Source organism: Pistacia vera, unplaced genomic scaffold (assembly GCF_008641045.1).
Source record: "Pistacia vera cultivar Batoury unplaced genomic scaffold, PisVer_v2 Contig7, whole genome shotgun sequence".
NCBI classification, from domain to species: Eukaryota; Viridiplantae; Streptophyta; class Magnoliopsida; order Sapindales; family Anacardiaceae; genus Pistacia; species Pistacia vera.
The window spans coordinates 252,167-264,989 of NW_022196556.1; the positions used below are offsets into that span (position 1 = coordinate 252,167).

Consider the following 12,823-nt stretch of genomic DNA (forward strand, 5'->3'; position numbering starts at 1 on the left):
TGTGTGTGGTCAATTGCCATATGAAAGATGCGGTTGCATAAACATAAAAATGATTAAAGAGCTATTAATTAATCCATTCCACTGGCTATGCGTCCAACTGTTAGCACAAAATATCATTGAAGCACTCAGATTCGAATGCTTTATATGAAGGATTCACAGGACTATAACACATTATATACCTCTGTGACTTAATTCTGGTTCATTAGCATTTTGCGATCTAGCTCAGACACTTTGCATAATATGTTCTAGCATTCACTATTTCTGTACACTTAAGTTTGGCTGGTGAAAATTAAAACACGTCGGGCACAACTTAGGGAGAAGAAGTAATTATGAATTTCTGGAGACACTTGTAATTAGTGATCCATTACTCCATTTCTGATCACAGGATACCCAGCTCCGTTTATTTAAGGGCTTCATGTCGTGCCGTATAACATCAAAGTGACAATACTTGCAATTTTAAGAGCCTGTATAATTATGATTTACGGCTATGCATTGTATTTAATGTAAGAATAATCCCCAGAGGGTTTGTTTGTATCTTGACGTCAACTGGTCACTCTTTTTAGCACCAAAAGTTTGATGGGCTGAGACCTCCAAACCCAAAATGAGTTTTTTGGACTAGGGAGCTACACAAGGAAACTAAACCCAATTAGTGAGACTCCTCTATCCTTCACAAATTATAGACAGATTCTATAAATCTGGTATTTTAATTGATTAATTAAACTATGTATTAAAAACTTTTAAAATATATTCAACAAATAATAACCACCTAATGATAATTGGGCTTCATTTATGTTGATGCGTGATTTTGACACTAACCAAACGCACGTGTGAAATGCTGAGCAGGCCCAGAAGACACACGTGAATGTGAAAAATGAGAGTAAATGCAATAGAAAACAGTGTTTCAAGTGGTTTGGATGCTAAGAAAGCGAATCCTACGTCCACTGATTCTTGTATTAATGATAGAGGTCAGGTCGCGTTAACGGACTGACTTAAAAATGATTATACAAAGGAGAGAATGCTATATATTTTTGAGAGAGAAAGTAGCTAATCCCATCAATGAGAGAAGAGCTCTCTATTTATAGTGGGATGGATTAAGGTTATCATTACTAAATCTGCGAGTTTATGGGATTATCCGTGCAAATCCCTCTTTATATTACATTGCCCACCTTCTAGAGTGATTTACGAGATTTAGTGCAAGGATTGGACACGTGGAGTCACTACAGCTTTTGGCAGGTCCGACGCGCACCCACTTTACTGACATGAGTGTGCTGCTCCTGTCACCACGTGACGTGGCTGCCTCTAACTAGCTACGGGCCTACCTAAGCTCTGACTTTTTATGCTGACTGAGCCTTGCGTCAGCCCTATATTTTCAGGCATAACAGAAGTCCCCTAATTTTTAAAGTTTGAGAATCGAACCTTGGAAACTATAAATGCCTCGATTTGATGTGTTTGAAGAGATGTTGGTCGATCCAACCTGATTGTAAAGAAGATCGAGAGGACATCTTTCCATAAGCGACCTAGGATGACTTGCGACCTTAGGGTCAGCGACCTGGTCGCGGTCACCCAGTGTTAGCGATGATCCCGACCTTTTCTCACTTGGCAACTTTTTAAGTTATGGCTATCCTGCTTCGTAGTCGGTCACATCGCTTCACGATTGACGTGAGATGAGGTCGAACAATCATGTAGCATCGCGACTGATAAGAAGTCCGAAGAGTCACGTCGCCTCGCGACTGACAAAAAGTTCGGAGTCGCGTTGCTTCGCAACTGATGACGAAGAGTGTTTCTGGTAACGATCTCTTCAGATATTATCCGTTGCACAGTGGGTGCATTAAATGAAATGCTATTTGCTCTGACAGACGTGTCTTATGTGTAATAAGTGTCAACTATGCGTATTAAATGCAAGTCATGCTGAAACGACGTTCCTTATTAGAGCATTAAATGCAGTTGTGGGCGCATTAAATGTGGAGGGAAAAAGTGTTGTCGCTTGAGCGTTTCAACGGAAAGGGGCTGACGATTTGGTTTCCTGAGATGTGACGGTCACTCTTCCTCGTTGATTCGTGACACGTGGTCGCAATCAACGGTCAGATGCGTTTACCGCCCAAACGTCATTTGATTTCGGGAAACCAAAGCGTCATTTCCTTCACTATAAAAAGCCCAAGCTCCCTTCAGGCAAAGCCATAGTATTTTCATTCTCAGAGAGCAAGAAACTTTTGCCAGTTTTGGTTCTTTGCCTTTCATATTGGCGTTCGCTCGATATTTGGAACAGAAGAGTCAATCTTTCTCATTCCTAGAGGTAAAGATGATTCTCTTCTTTTATCTTCAATGTTTTTTGCTTTTGATAGTTACCATGCGATAACTGTCCGTCGGTAGCCTATCGGGGACGAAATACTCTCCGTCGGGTTGGAGCCATTGGTGGTGGCTCTTTTAAGTATTTTATTAGGGCTTTTCTGGGTTTAAGGAGGAAAAACTTTCCTCCATGTCATCGTACGAAAATGTACGAAGACTGAATGGTATCCTTTTGTCGCTTTTGTAGATTGCAAAATGGACCCCCCAATGAACATAGCCGATGAAGGAGCCAGCTCGCCCGTAGAGGATGCCCCTGCGGGCCCCACTCGAGAGATTTACTCGGCGCTTATAGTCGATGAGCTGCAAAGGGTGGTTAACTAGTTCACTGTCAGCGTAGACGTTTTCCGCGACAGGGTGCATACTGCCCGGGATCCGCCACGTGGGATGGCCGCGATCTCGGAAGATATCTTCAAGGGTGGGGGGTTGATCCCTTTCCACCCTTTCACTAGGTCGGTCCGCGATCACTTCGGCCCCGAACGCGTACATGATCGCCATTGCCATGTACATCGCATGTCGGGAGAACCGATTGGGCAAGCTAACCGCGGTTGAGCTCGGTTGCTCGTACGTCTTAAAAAAGAGCAAGGACAAGGATTCTTGGTACTTGTCTAGGCAAAATTCAATACAAGTGGGGATACATAGCTATCCGAGCAATGCAGGACCATACGACACAAAATTTTTCTTTTTTAGTTATGATGGCATCAGCCGCTTTCGGGATCCGAGTAGGTTCTCTTTCCTTCTGAACTCACTTGATTTTCGTTCTTTGCTAACGAGCTGTTTATTTTCCTTGACAGTTAATAGAACGACCAGTTTGAACTTGCTCGTGGACCTGAATAGAATTGTTTCATTCGGTTTTCTGCCCAAGGAAAGTCGAGACGCAAGGTTGCTTGTGACAACCGAGAATTTACGGAAGTATGGCTTCTTCAACGAGTACGCAACTTTAAAGCCCCCACCAAGTAAGCTTCTAGACTGTCCCTTATATAGTTGAGAAGAACTTCCTTCAATACAAGCTCGCCGACTTGGAAGTCTCTTCGTCTGACCTTAGAATCGAAGAACCTTTTCGCGTGTTGCTGATAGACTGTTATTCTTAGCAGAGCCTTGCTGCGATGTTCTTCAACAAGATCCAGACTTGCTCTCATAAGCGCTTCATTGTACAAGTCCCTCCGTAGTGAATCGGTTCCTACCTCCATAAGGATCATCGCTTCACAACCGTATGCTAACGAAAAAGGGGTTTCTGAGGTAGAGGTTCTTGGAGTTGTCATGTATGCCCATAGGACTTCGGGAAGGTCGTCGGCCCAATTCCCCTTGGCTGCGCCAAGTTTGGCCTTCATAGTGTGCTTGATGGTTTTGTTGACAGCTTCAATTTGACAATTTGCTTGCAGTCTCGCGACTGAGGCGAATTTTTTATGAATATTCAGCTCGTCGCAAAACTGCTTGAACTCCTTGTTATCGAATTGTTTACCTTTATTTGAAATGAGGGTATGAGGAATCCCGTAGTGGCACACAATGTTCTTGAAAATGAAGTCCTTGAGCTTTTTGGTCGTAATCGCGGCTAACGGCTCGGCTTTTACCCACTTGGTGAAGTTATCAACCGCAACCACGATATACTTTACTCCCCTTTTACCAACTGGTATTGGACCGATGAGATCGATTCCCCACATGGAGAATGGTCAGGGGCTGGTCATGGTTATCAGTTGGTGGGAAGGAGCTCGCGGTATGTTCGCGAACCGCTGACACTTATCACACCTTTTGATAAAGTTGTAGGTGTCTTCTTGGATTAGGGGCCAGTAGTACCCTTGACGAACAACTTTGTTAGCGAGAGATCATGCGGCGGTGTGATTACCGCAGATCCCTTCATGTATCTCCCTCATGAGGTAATCTGCCTCTTCGCTAGTCACACATCGGATGAGAGGGGCGCTAAACCTTTACCTGTACAGTTGGTCTTCGATGAGGGTGTAACGAGCAGATCTTGTTCGCAAAATCCTTGTCTCAACCTTGTCATTAGGCAAAGTCCCATCCTTGAGGTACTGAATGATGAGGGTCATCCAGGAATCTGATTCTGTTACATTCACGCCTATTCGATCAAGCTAATACTGGGGGCCTCGATGAATCGAACAGGGATGCTATCCGGTGCATCTGAGTCTAATGACGAGGCTATCTTTTCTAAGACATCTATTTGCCACTGAGTTACTATCACTAGGAATTTGAGTGATCGTGAAGTGCTTGAATGGCTCGAGCGCCGCCTTAGCCTTCTTCAGATAGCTGACCATATTTTCTTCCTTGGCTTGATATTCCCCTAAAATTTGGTTAACGACCAGTATGGAGTCGCTGTGGATACTGATCGCGGTTGTGCCCATTTCTCTGGCCAACCGCAATCCAGCGAGCAGAGCTTCATACTCGGCCTCATTATTGGTTGCCTTAAAACCGAACCAGAGAATGCCATGAATGCGAGCCCCTTCGGGACTCAAAAGGAGAAGACCTTCACCAGCCCTTTTTCTGTTCAATAATCCATCGACGTAGAGGCTCCAGGTCGATAGATTTTGAGCAGTTTCCTGAATGACTTCGCTGGGTTGTTGTTCCGACTCACTCGTCAGAAGATATGAGAATTCTTATATGAAGTCGACAACAGCCAGCCCTTTGATAGTTGATTTCGGTCTGTACTTTAGATCGAACTGACTTAATTCCATGGCCCATTTAAGTAATTTACCCAATGCCTCCGACTTCTGGAGGACCTGCTTGAGCGGGTAACTAGTCATTACATGGATCGTATGGGTGTGGAAGTAAGGTCGCAACTTTCTGGAAGCGATTAGCAGGGCATAAGCTAATTGTTCCATTTCTGGATACCATATTTCGACATCCAACAGATGCTTGGTCGCGACATACACTGACCATTGGACCCTATCCTCTTCCCGAACTAAGGTTGCATTGACCGCGAACTGAGAGACGGACAGATACAGGAGGAGGATCTCTTACGGGAGAGGTTTAGACAGAAGAGGTGGCTTCTCGAGGTGTTCTTTAATACTTTGGAATGCCTGTTCGCACTCGGGAGTCCATTTGAACTTTTTATTGACCTTTAGAACATTGAAGAACGGCAAGCAGCGATCTGTTAACCTCGATATGAAGCGACTTAGCGCCGCTATTTGCCCGTTAAGGCTCATGACCTGCTTTTTGCTGGTCGAGCTTTTCATGTCGAGGAAAGCTTAGATTTTCTCGGGTTTGATCTCTATTCTCCGTTGAGAGAGCGGCATGAGTATGAGAGAGAGAAGCGTTGTAGCCCATGAGAGTGCATGCGGATGAGGGCTATACCCGAGAGTACCCGAGAGAGAGAGAGAGATTATACACTCACATGACCAAGAGTTCCGAATCCATCCATAACCGAGTCCGATCGGCTAGAATGAGTAGAAGTCACGTAGAGTGGGAGCGAGTCCCGGCCTTGCCTCCGGTAAGATGAGGTCGTGACTTATTAAAGAAAGTAAGTAGAAAAGAGTTTTGAGAAAGAGAAAATATAGAGAAGTATAAGAGAAAGAGTAAATGAGAATTGTAAGGAAAGAATTAGAGAAAAAGAGTTACGGGGTTAGATGAGTAGAGGATTTACTTACTGAGCATTGTTTTAGTGCTCATCCCGTTGTTTCCTATGTTTTGCAGGATCTAGGTGAGGACACGGTTGGATGGGCGTCGGCAAGCGAAGGGAAATGGCTACACTGTCCACCATGTTTTTGATCACTTTTGTACATAATACAATTTTTGTGTAAAGAATATCTAAATACATATATATGTTTAATGAAAGAAAATTTTGGGTCCAACTATTTATGTTATTTTCCATGTATTTTCATTATGTATCTTTTATGAGTATATGAGTAGAAAGAGGCTATTACATTAGGCCCATTTTTCGCTACTTGCTTGCCCTTTCTTCAACACGCTGCAGTGCTCGCAGCACGGGCTATCGCCCTTTGCTGCGCTTTCGCGCGACTTACAGGTATTTTTGGCGGTTGCACTGCCCCAGCTGATTCGGGTGGCACGCCCTGGTCCAAACGGTCCAACCTTTGATTGACCGTCTGGAGGGTATTGTCGAACCTCTCAAAGTAGCTTTTGATGGCAGAGTCAAGTTGTGAACTTGACGGGATATCCCCCGCGACATTTTGCGGAACCGAAGGTACCTCGGAAGAGGTGTCCTGGACTTGGGGGATCTCCCCAGCACCCTGGTTGGTTCGCTCAGGTTCAAGTTGGCAGGCCATTTGCTATTGTAGGGCCAGTAAGTTAGAGATTCTCCTGATGAAGGACGAATACTAAATCAGACCCCTCCTTCTAGCACCAAACTGTTGATGCGTGATTTTGACACCAACCAAATGCACGTGTGAAATGCTGAGCAGGCTCAGAAGACACATGTGAATGTGAAAAATGAGAGTAAATGCAATGGAAAACAACATTTAAAGTGGTTCGGATGCTAAGGAAGCGAATCCTACATCCACTGATTCCTGTATTAATGATAGAGGTCAGATCGCGTTAGCGGACTGACTTAAAAATGATTGTACAAGGGAGGGAATGCTATATATTTTTGAGAGAGAGAGTAGCGAATCCCATCAATGAGAGAATAGCTCTTTATTTATAGTGGGATGGATTAAGGTTATCATTACTAAATCTGCGAGTTTGTAGGATTATCCGTGCAAATCCTTCTTTATGTCATATTGCCCACCTTCTAAAGTGATTTACGCGATTTAGTGCAGGGATTGGACACGTAGAGTCACTACAGCTTCTGATAGGTCTGACGCGCACCTACTTTACTGACATGAGTGTGTTGCTCCTATCATCACGCGACATGACGGTCTCTAACTGACTGTGAGTCTATCTAAACTTTGACTTTTTATGCTGACTGAGCCTTGAATAAGCCTTATATTTTCAGGCATAACAATTTATGTTTAATAGGTCTAGACTACTCAGGAGAGGTGGCAAGGTGAGAGTGAGAGGAATGGGAGAGAGCGAGGACACGTGAGCAAGCAGAGTATCAATAGAAAGAAACACATCACGTGATGGGTGATGGAGGGCGTAGTGTAAGGCAACCACGATATCCTATTCATAAGCTACATGTGATGTGCATGTGTACTTGGACTTCCAGAAGGACCCTGCCAACACCACGGGAATGTACGTGCTTCAACTACATCACATAAATGTATGAAAAGGATAGAGCAAAATCATCATATAATAATTCATCTTATTAGTATTACACCCTGAAATTTAATCAACCTAAGATTAGATTGTTAGATTTTATTAGTGTAACTATAATTTAATAGTGTACTACGAAAAACATTCCATCTAGGACGATAGCCATTAAGAATTGTGTTCGTACTAGTAATTAATAAACGTGACGTGAAAATACAAGTATGGGTTGAGAGTGACGGCCTCAAAACGATTATGTCATATTTTGACAAGTCCTGCCATGTGAAATATTACAATCCAAGGACCCCTTCCATCTTATCACTTTGAAATTTTAAAAAATTAGGTACTTTGTACAAATTTAAATAAATATATATTAATCCAGATCAGAGTGTGTCGGTTTGCGAAATTTTCAATTATAAAAATTTGATTTAGGGGCCAAAGCCCAATTTTGACTTAGGATTTGGAGCCCAGAAGGAAATTGACAAATTGGTGGCATCGGAATTGACAAATTGTGATAATGAATGTCGTTATTATTCAAATCAATCAACACTAAATAAGGCAATCCTGTAGGGTCCAATCTCATCCAAACAGAATCCCCACCCCTCTTTTAAGATAAGGTTATAAGCTTTTTATTATTCAATAATACTATATTTATAAAGATTTTCGTAACATTTTCATAAAAAGTGAAGTTATTTCATTCATTTTTTATCACATTACTTTATATAAAAATCTTTGTAAAATTTCTTTGTAAGAATAGTATTACTTTTTATTATTATCTAAATACCATTATTTTTTGTTTTATGATATACTTTATTATTATAAATTAGAGTAAACTACTTTTTTCCACCCACATAGTGCATAAACTTTTAAAATACCATTTTATTACTTAAATTTATATTCTGTTTCCAATTCCAGCATGTTGCAATCCCACACTATCATCATTCTCTTATTCTATCATCACTTACTAAAATTTTTTAAACCCTACTCTTGTCGACCTCTCCAATCACCGACAATCAAGTGATTATGGTTTGTAAAACTGTCCCTCTCAAGTCAAATTTTAATCGATCACAACCACCAAATGACTTATTATCCTTCTCTCTTTAAAAACTCTAACAGTCTAGATAAAACCATTATTTAGGTGGGAAAAAGTCGTTAACACTTATAAATTATTAATTATTTTTTCCATGGAACTCGCTTTGGGCCATCCTCTTCTTTTAACCAAGAGCAAGCCAACCAATTATGTGAATGGATAATAATAAAAAAAAGTGAAATTATTTTTGTGGATAGACTTGGAGTCTTGGAGAAGGAAGAAATTGTAAAGACATCTCCTCCATTACATTTTGGAATTAATATATGGAGATGTTATAATATATAAAATAATAATAAAGTTAAACTACAACTAAGAATACATTTGATAGTATAATAAATTAAGAAGAAAAGAAAAAGTGGCAGCGAGCATTAATGAACAAAACATATATTAGAGAGACCAAAATCCAGTTATAAGATATAATATATATAGAGTTATAAGGTGGTTGGTGACCATAGAAGATAGAAGATAGAAAATTGAGTGGGAATTTTATATTAATATTTGGTAAAACCAGATGCACAAGTTAGTTTGAATAAATATTAAATAATAATAATATTATTATACATATAATATTTCTCATTTAATATTATGTGATTAACTAATTTTAAATTAAAATTAAATTTTCATAGAATAATTTTTTACCACATAATATTTATGAAAAATATTTAATTTCTAGTTTGAAACTGGACCAATTCCTATAAATATAATCCTTTTTTTGCTAATATGGACATTAATCACATAGAATATCAGATGATTCTATTAACAATTAATTAATTATTTTTTGTTCTCACCCACTATTAACGTCTTTGTCATGACTATGAGTAATTGACTTTTCCTCTTGATTTTTTTTTCTTGGGACACGTGGTTGGTTCCTTTCCACAGGGGTAGTCTTGAGTGTAGTCATATCATCACGTACGATTAGGATTTACTTTGAAGCTTTGATGCCAAGTGGATGGATTAAAAGTTGACCATGTCATAGCGAAGGGACACATTTGCTGACTTGTTCACGTAAATTGAAGGTAGCATGAAACGGACTATATTACTTGTGGTTGTCAATAACAGTAATATTAATGTCATAAACATCTTTAATTAACATATATTATATGATAATAATTTATAAGGTGGGATTTACTATTGGATAGACAAGACACATACAAATTGATTAATTACGAATTAACATATTTTTTAATATAATAACAATTATTGGTGGGTGGGGAAGGGATTAATTATAATTACAAAGCAAATTTCTAAAGTTAATGATATGGCAGCCAGTTGTAGATTTGATATGGATCCCAAAAGATATGTGTGGCCTACAAATCTTATATTATTTGGCAGTAGAGCACAAATCAACCCTATTTAAAATAATAAAAAAAAAATCTTATATCTTTTTGATAACGTAAAGTAAGGTTAAGAATACGAAAATCACCCAAATTTATTCTAATCATTGTGCCCACTGCCAATGTCTAAAGCAAAGAATTTGTAAAGCTAATCCATCTAAAACAATGAGACCATACCATCTATCAACATTCATTTTTCACTAACACATTTTAAAATATGCAACAACACTCCCTCTGTTTTTCACTTGGAAGCAAAATATGCCTTTTACAATGATAAATTGAGAATCATCCACTTCCACTTTGTACTACCCTTGCCTTTCACGGTATTTTTCCCAAAATGCCCTCCCCCGGCCCATATTCTTTTCTTCTTTGGATTCCAATATATTTTACCCCAAGGCTTTTTCATTTTTTTTTTTTTTTTTAACTCTTAAATGCTTCTTAAAAGCTATAAGCCCAAAAGAAAACGAATAAAGCCCCATCGAAAGTTAAAACAAAACAAAACTTTGTTTTCATTTCAAAATCCCCCCACCCCTATCTATCTTCCACACTACCAAACAAACCCATCCTTGTCACGTGCCTCCCCATACCACGCCTCTTCACCTCTCAACTCACATTTACCTCTTCGAAACTTCTCGTCTCTTCTCTTCTCCCCCTCTCCTATACCAAAGAGCCTGAGCTCACTTCCTCTGATGGCTCCGGCATTTACAACTTCCATCTCTGATCTCCCTGACGTTATTCTCTCTAATATTTTCGCTTCCATCACTGATACACGCTCTCGTAACTCCCTCTCTTTAGTCAGCCAGAAGTTTCATTTGCTTGAGAGGATCACGCGCACCTCTCTCACGCTCCGAGGCAACGCTCGTTACCTCTTCTTGATCCCTAACGGTTTCAGATCCGTCACCAACTTAGACCTCTCTCTTCTCTCTCCGTGGGGCCACTCCCTTCTCTCTTCCTCTTTGCCGTCTGATCTTCTGTTGGCTCAGCGCTTACGACAGGCTTTTCCTTCCGTCACCTCTATCACTCTCTACTGCCGATCACCCGCCACTCTCCAGATTTTACTTCCTCAGTGGCCCAGATTGAGCCACGTCAAATTAGTCCGTTGGCATCAACGCCCGCAGTCCGATATCGGAGCTGATTTTTATCCTTTATTTGAACAATGTAAGTCACTTACCTCTCTTGATGTTTCCAGTTTCTATTACTGGACAGAAGATCTCCCTCCGGTTCTCCAAGCTTTTCCAAATATATCAGCGAATCTCACGCACTTGAATCTTCTCACGACATCGTTTATGGAAGGTTTTAAGTCGCAGGAGATTCAAGATATCACTGCCGCCTGTCCTAATCTGAACAAGTTTCTAGTTGCGTGTATGTTTGATCCGAGGTACATTGGTTTCGTCGGTGACGAAACTTTATTGGCTATCGCAACCAAATGTCCTAAACTGTCGCTTCTCCACCTAGCCGACACGTCGTCCTTGGCTAATCTGAGAGGAGATCCAGAAAGTGATGGTTTTACTACAGAGGACGCAAGAATCAGTCGAGAGACTTTAATAAAGTTTTTCAATAGCTTGCCTTTACTGGAGGAGTTGGTTCTCGATGTCTGTAAGAATGTAAGAGATAGCGGTTTTGCTCTCGAGGTGCTAAAGTCTAAGTGTCCGAATCTCAAAGCACTTAAGTTAGGACAGTTTCATGGGATTTGTTTGGCTATTGGATGGCAGCTTGATGGGGTTGCGTTGTGTGGACGTCTCGAGTCTTTGTCTGTAAAGAATTGCGGAGACATGACTGATATGGGTTTGATAGCCATCGGGAAAGGGTGTTGTAGATTGGCTAAGTTTGAAGTTGAAGGATGCAAAAATATTACAGTCCGGGGATTGAGGACAATGGCTTGTTTGCTTCGAAAGACTTTGGTTCAGGTGGGGATTTCTTGTTGTAAGAACCTTGATGCTGTGGCATCCTGTAGAGCTTTGGAGCCGATTCGTGATCGTATTCAAAAACTGCATATTGATTGTGTATGGAATGGAGTGGAAGAGAGCGATAATTCAGATCCAGATGTTCTCAGTTTTGAACTCAATGTAGTGAATGATGAGGGTAGTTCATTCTCTGAAGATGAAGATACTGACACTAACACGAGCAAGAAGAAAAGAAAATACTGTTTCGATGGGGAGGGTTACTCTATGCAAAGTAATGGAAATGGATCTTGGTGCAAGACATGGGAAAGCTTGAAGAGCCTCTCAGTTTGGATTGAAGTTGGTGAGCTCTTAACGCCATTGCCGAAGGTGGGTCTCGATGATTGTCCAAATTTGGAAGAGATTCTTATAAAGGTGGAAGGAGATAGCCGGAGACGGTACAAACCGTCGGAGCAGGCTTTTGGATTGGGCTGTCTAGCAGTGTATCCACGGCTTTCAAGGATGAAACTAGATTGTGGTGAAACAATAGGTTTTGCTCTAACAGCGCCATCGGGACAAATGGATTTGAGCTTGTGGGAGAGATTTTTCTTGAAAGGAATTGGGGAATTGAGACTTAACGAGCTTGATTATTGGCCACCACAAGATAGGGATGTAAATCACAGGAGTCTGTCACTACCGGCAGCTGGATTGCTTGCACAGTGTAGCACGCTGAGAAAGCTATTTATCCACGGAACGGCTCATGAACATTTTATGATGTTCCTTCCTGAAATTCCTAATCTGAGGGATGTTCAACTGAGAGAAGATTACTATCCAGCACCGGAGACCGATATGAGTACTGAAATGAGGGTGGACTCCTGCTGTCGCTTTGAAGACGCGCTTAATAGAAAACGCATAGATGATTGAATCATAATAAACAAGCATATGAGACGCTTGAATTGTATGAAGAACTTGTAAGCCGGCATAGGATAAAATAATTTTTGAAAACTGAATTTCAAAGGCAT

At 40.8% G+C, this 12,823-nt stretch overlaps 1 protein-coding gene across 1 annotated transcript; it reads left to right on the forward strand.

Moving 5' to 3' along the window:
- The first annotated feature begins 10,462 nt into the window (after positions 1–10,462).
- On the forward strand, positions 10,463–12,731 carry LOC116114027 (F-box/LRR-repeat MAX2 homolog A). The gene has a single exon (XM_031400177.1). It carries the CDS (start codon positions 10,611–10,613, stop codon positions 12,723–12,725), a length of 2,115 nt encoding a protein of 704 aa, XP_031256037.1. The 5' UTR covers positions 10,463–10,610; the 3' UTR covers positions 12,726–12,731.
- Positions 12,732–12,823: the final 92 nt, after the last annotated feature.

Excerpts from the sequence above, each read along its gene's own strand:
- LOC116114027 (XM_031400177.1), top strand. The coding sequence starts at position 10,611 with ATGGCTCCGGCATTTACAACTTCCATCTCTGATCTCCCTGACGTTATT.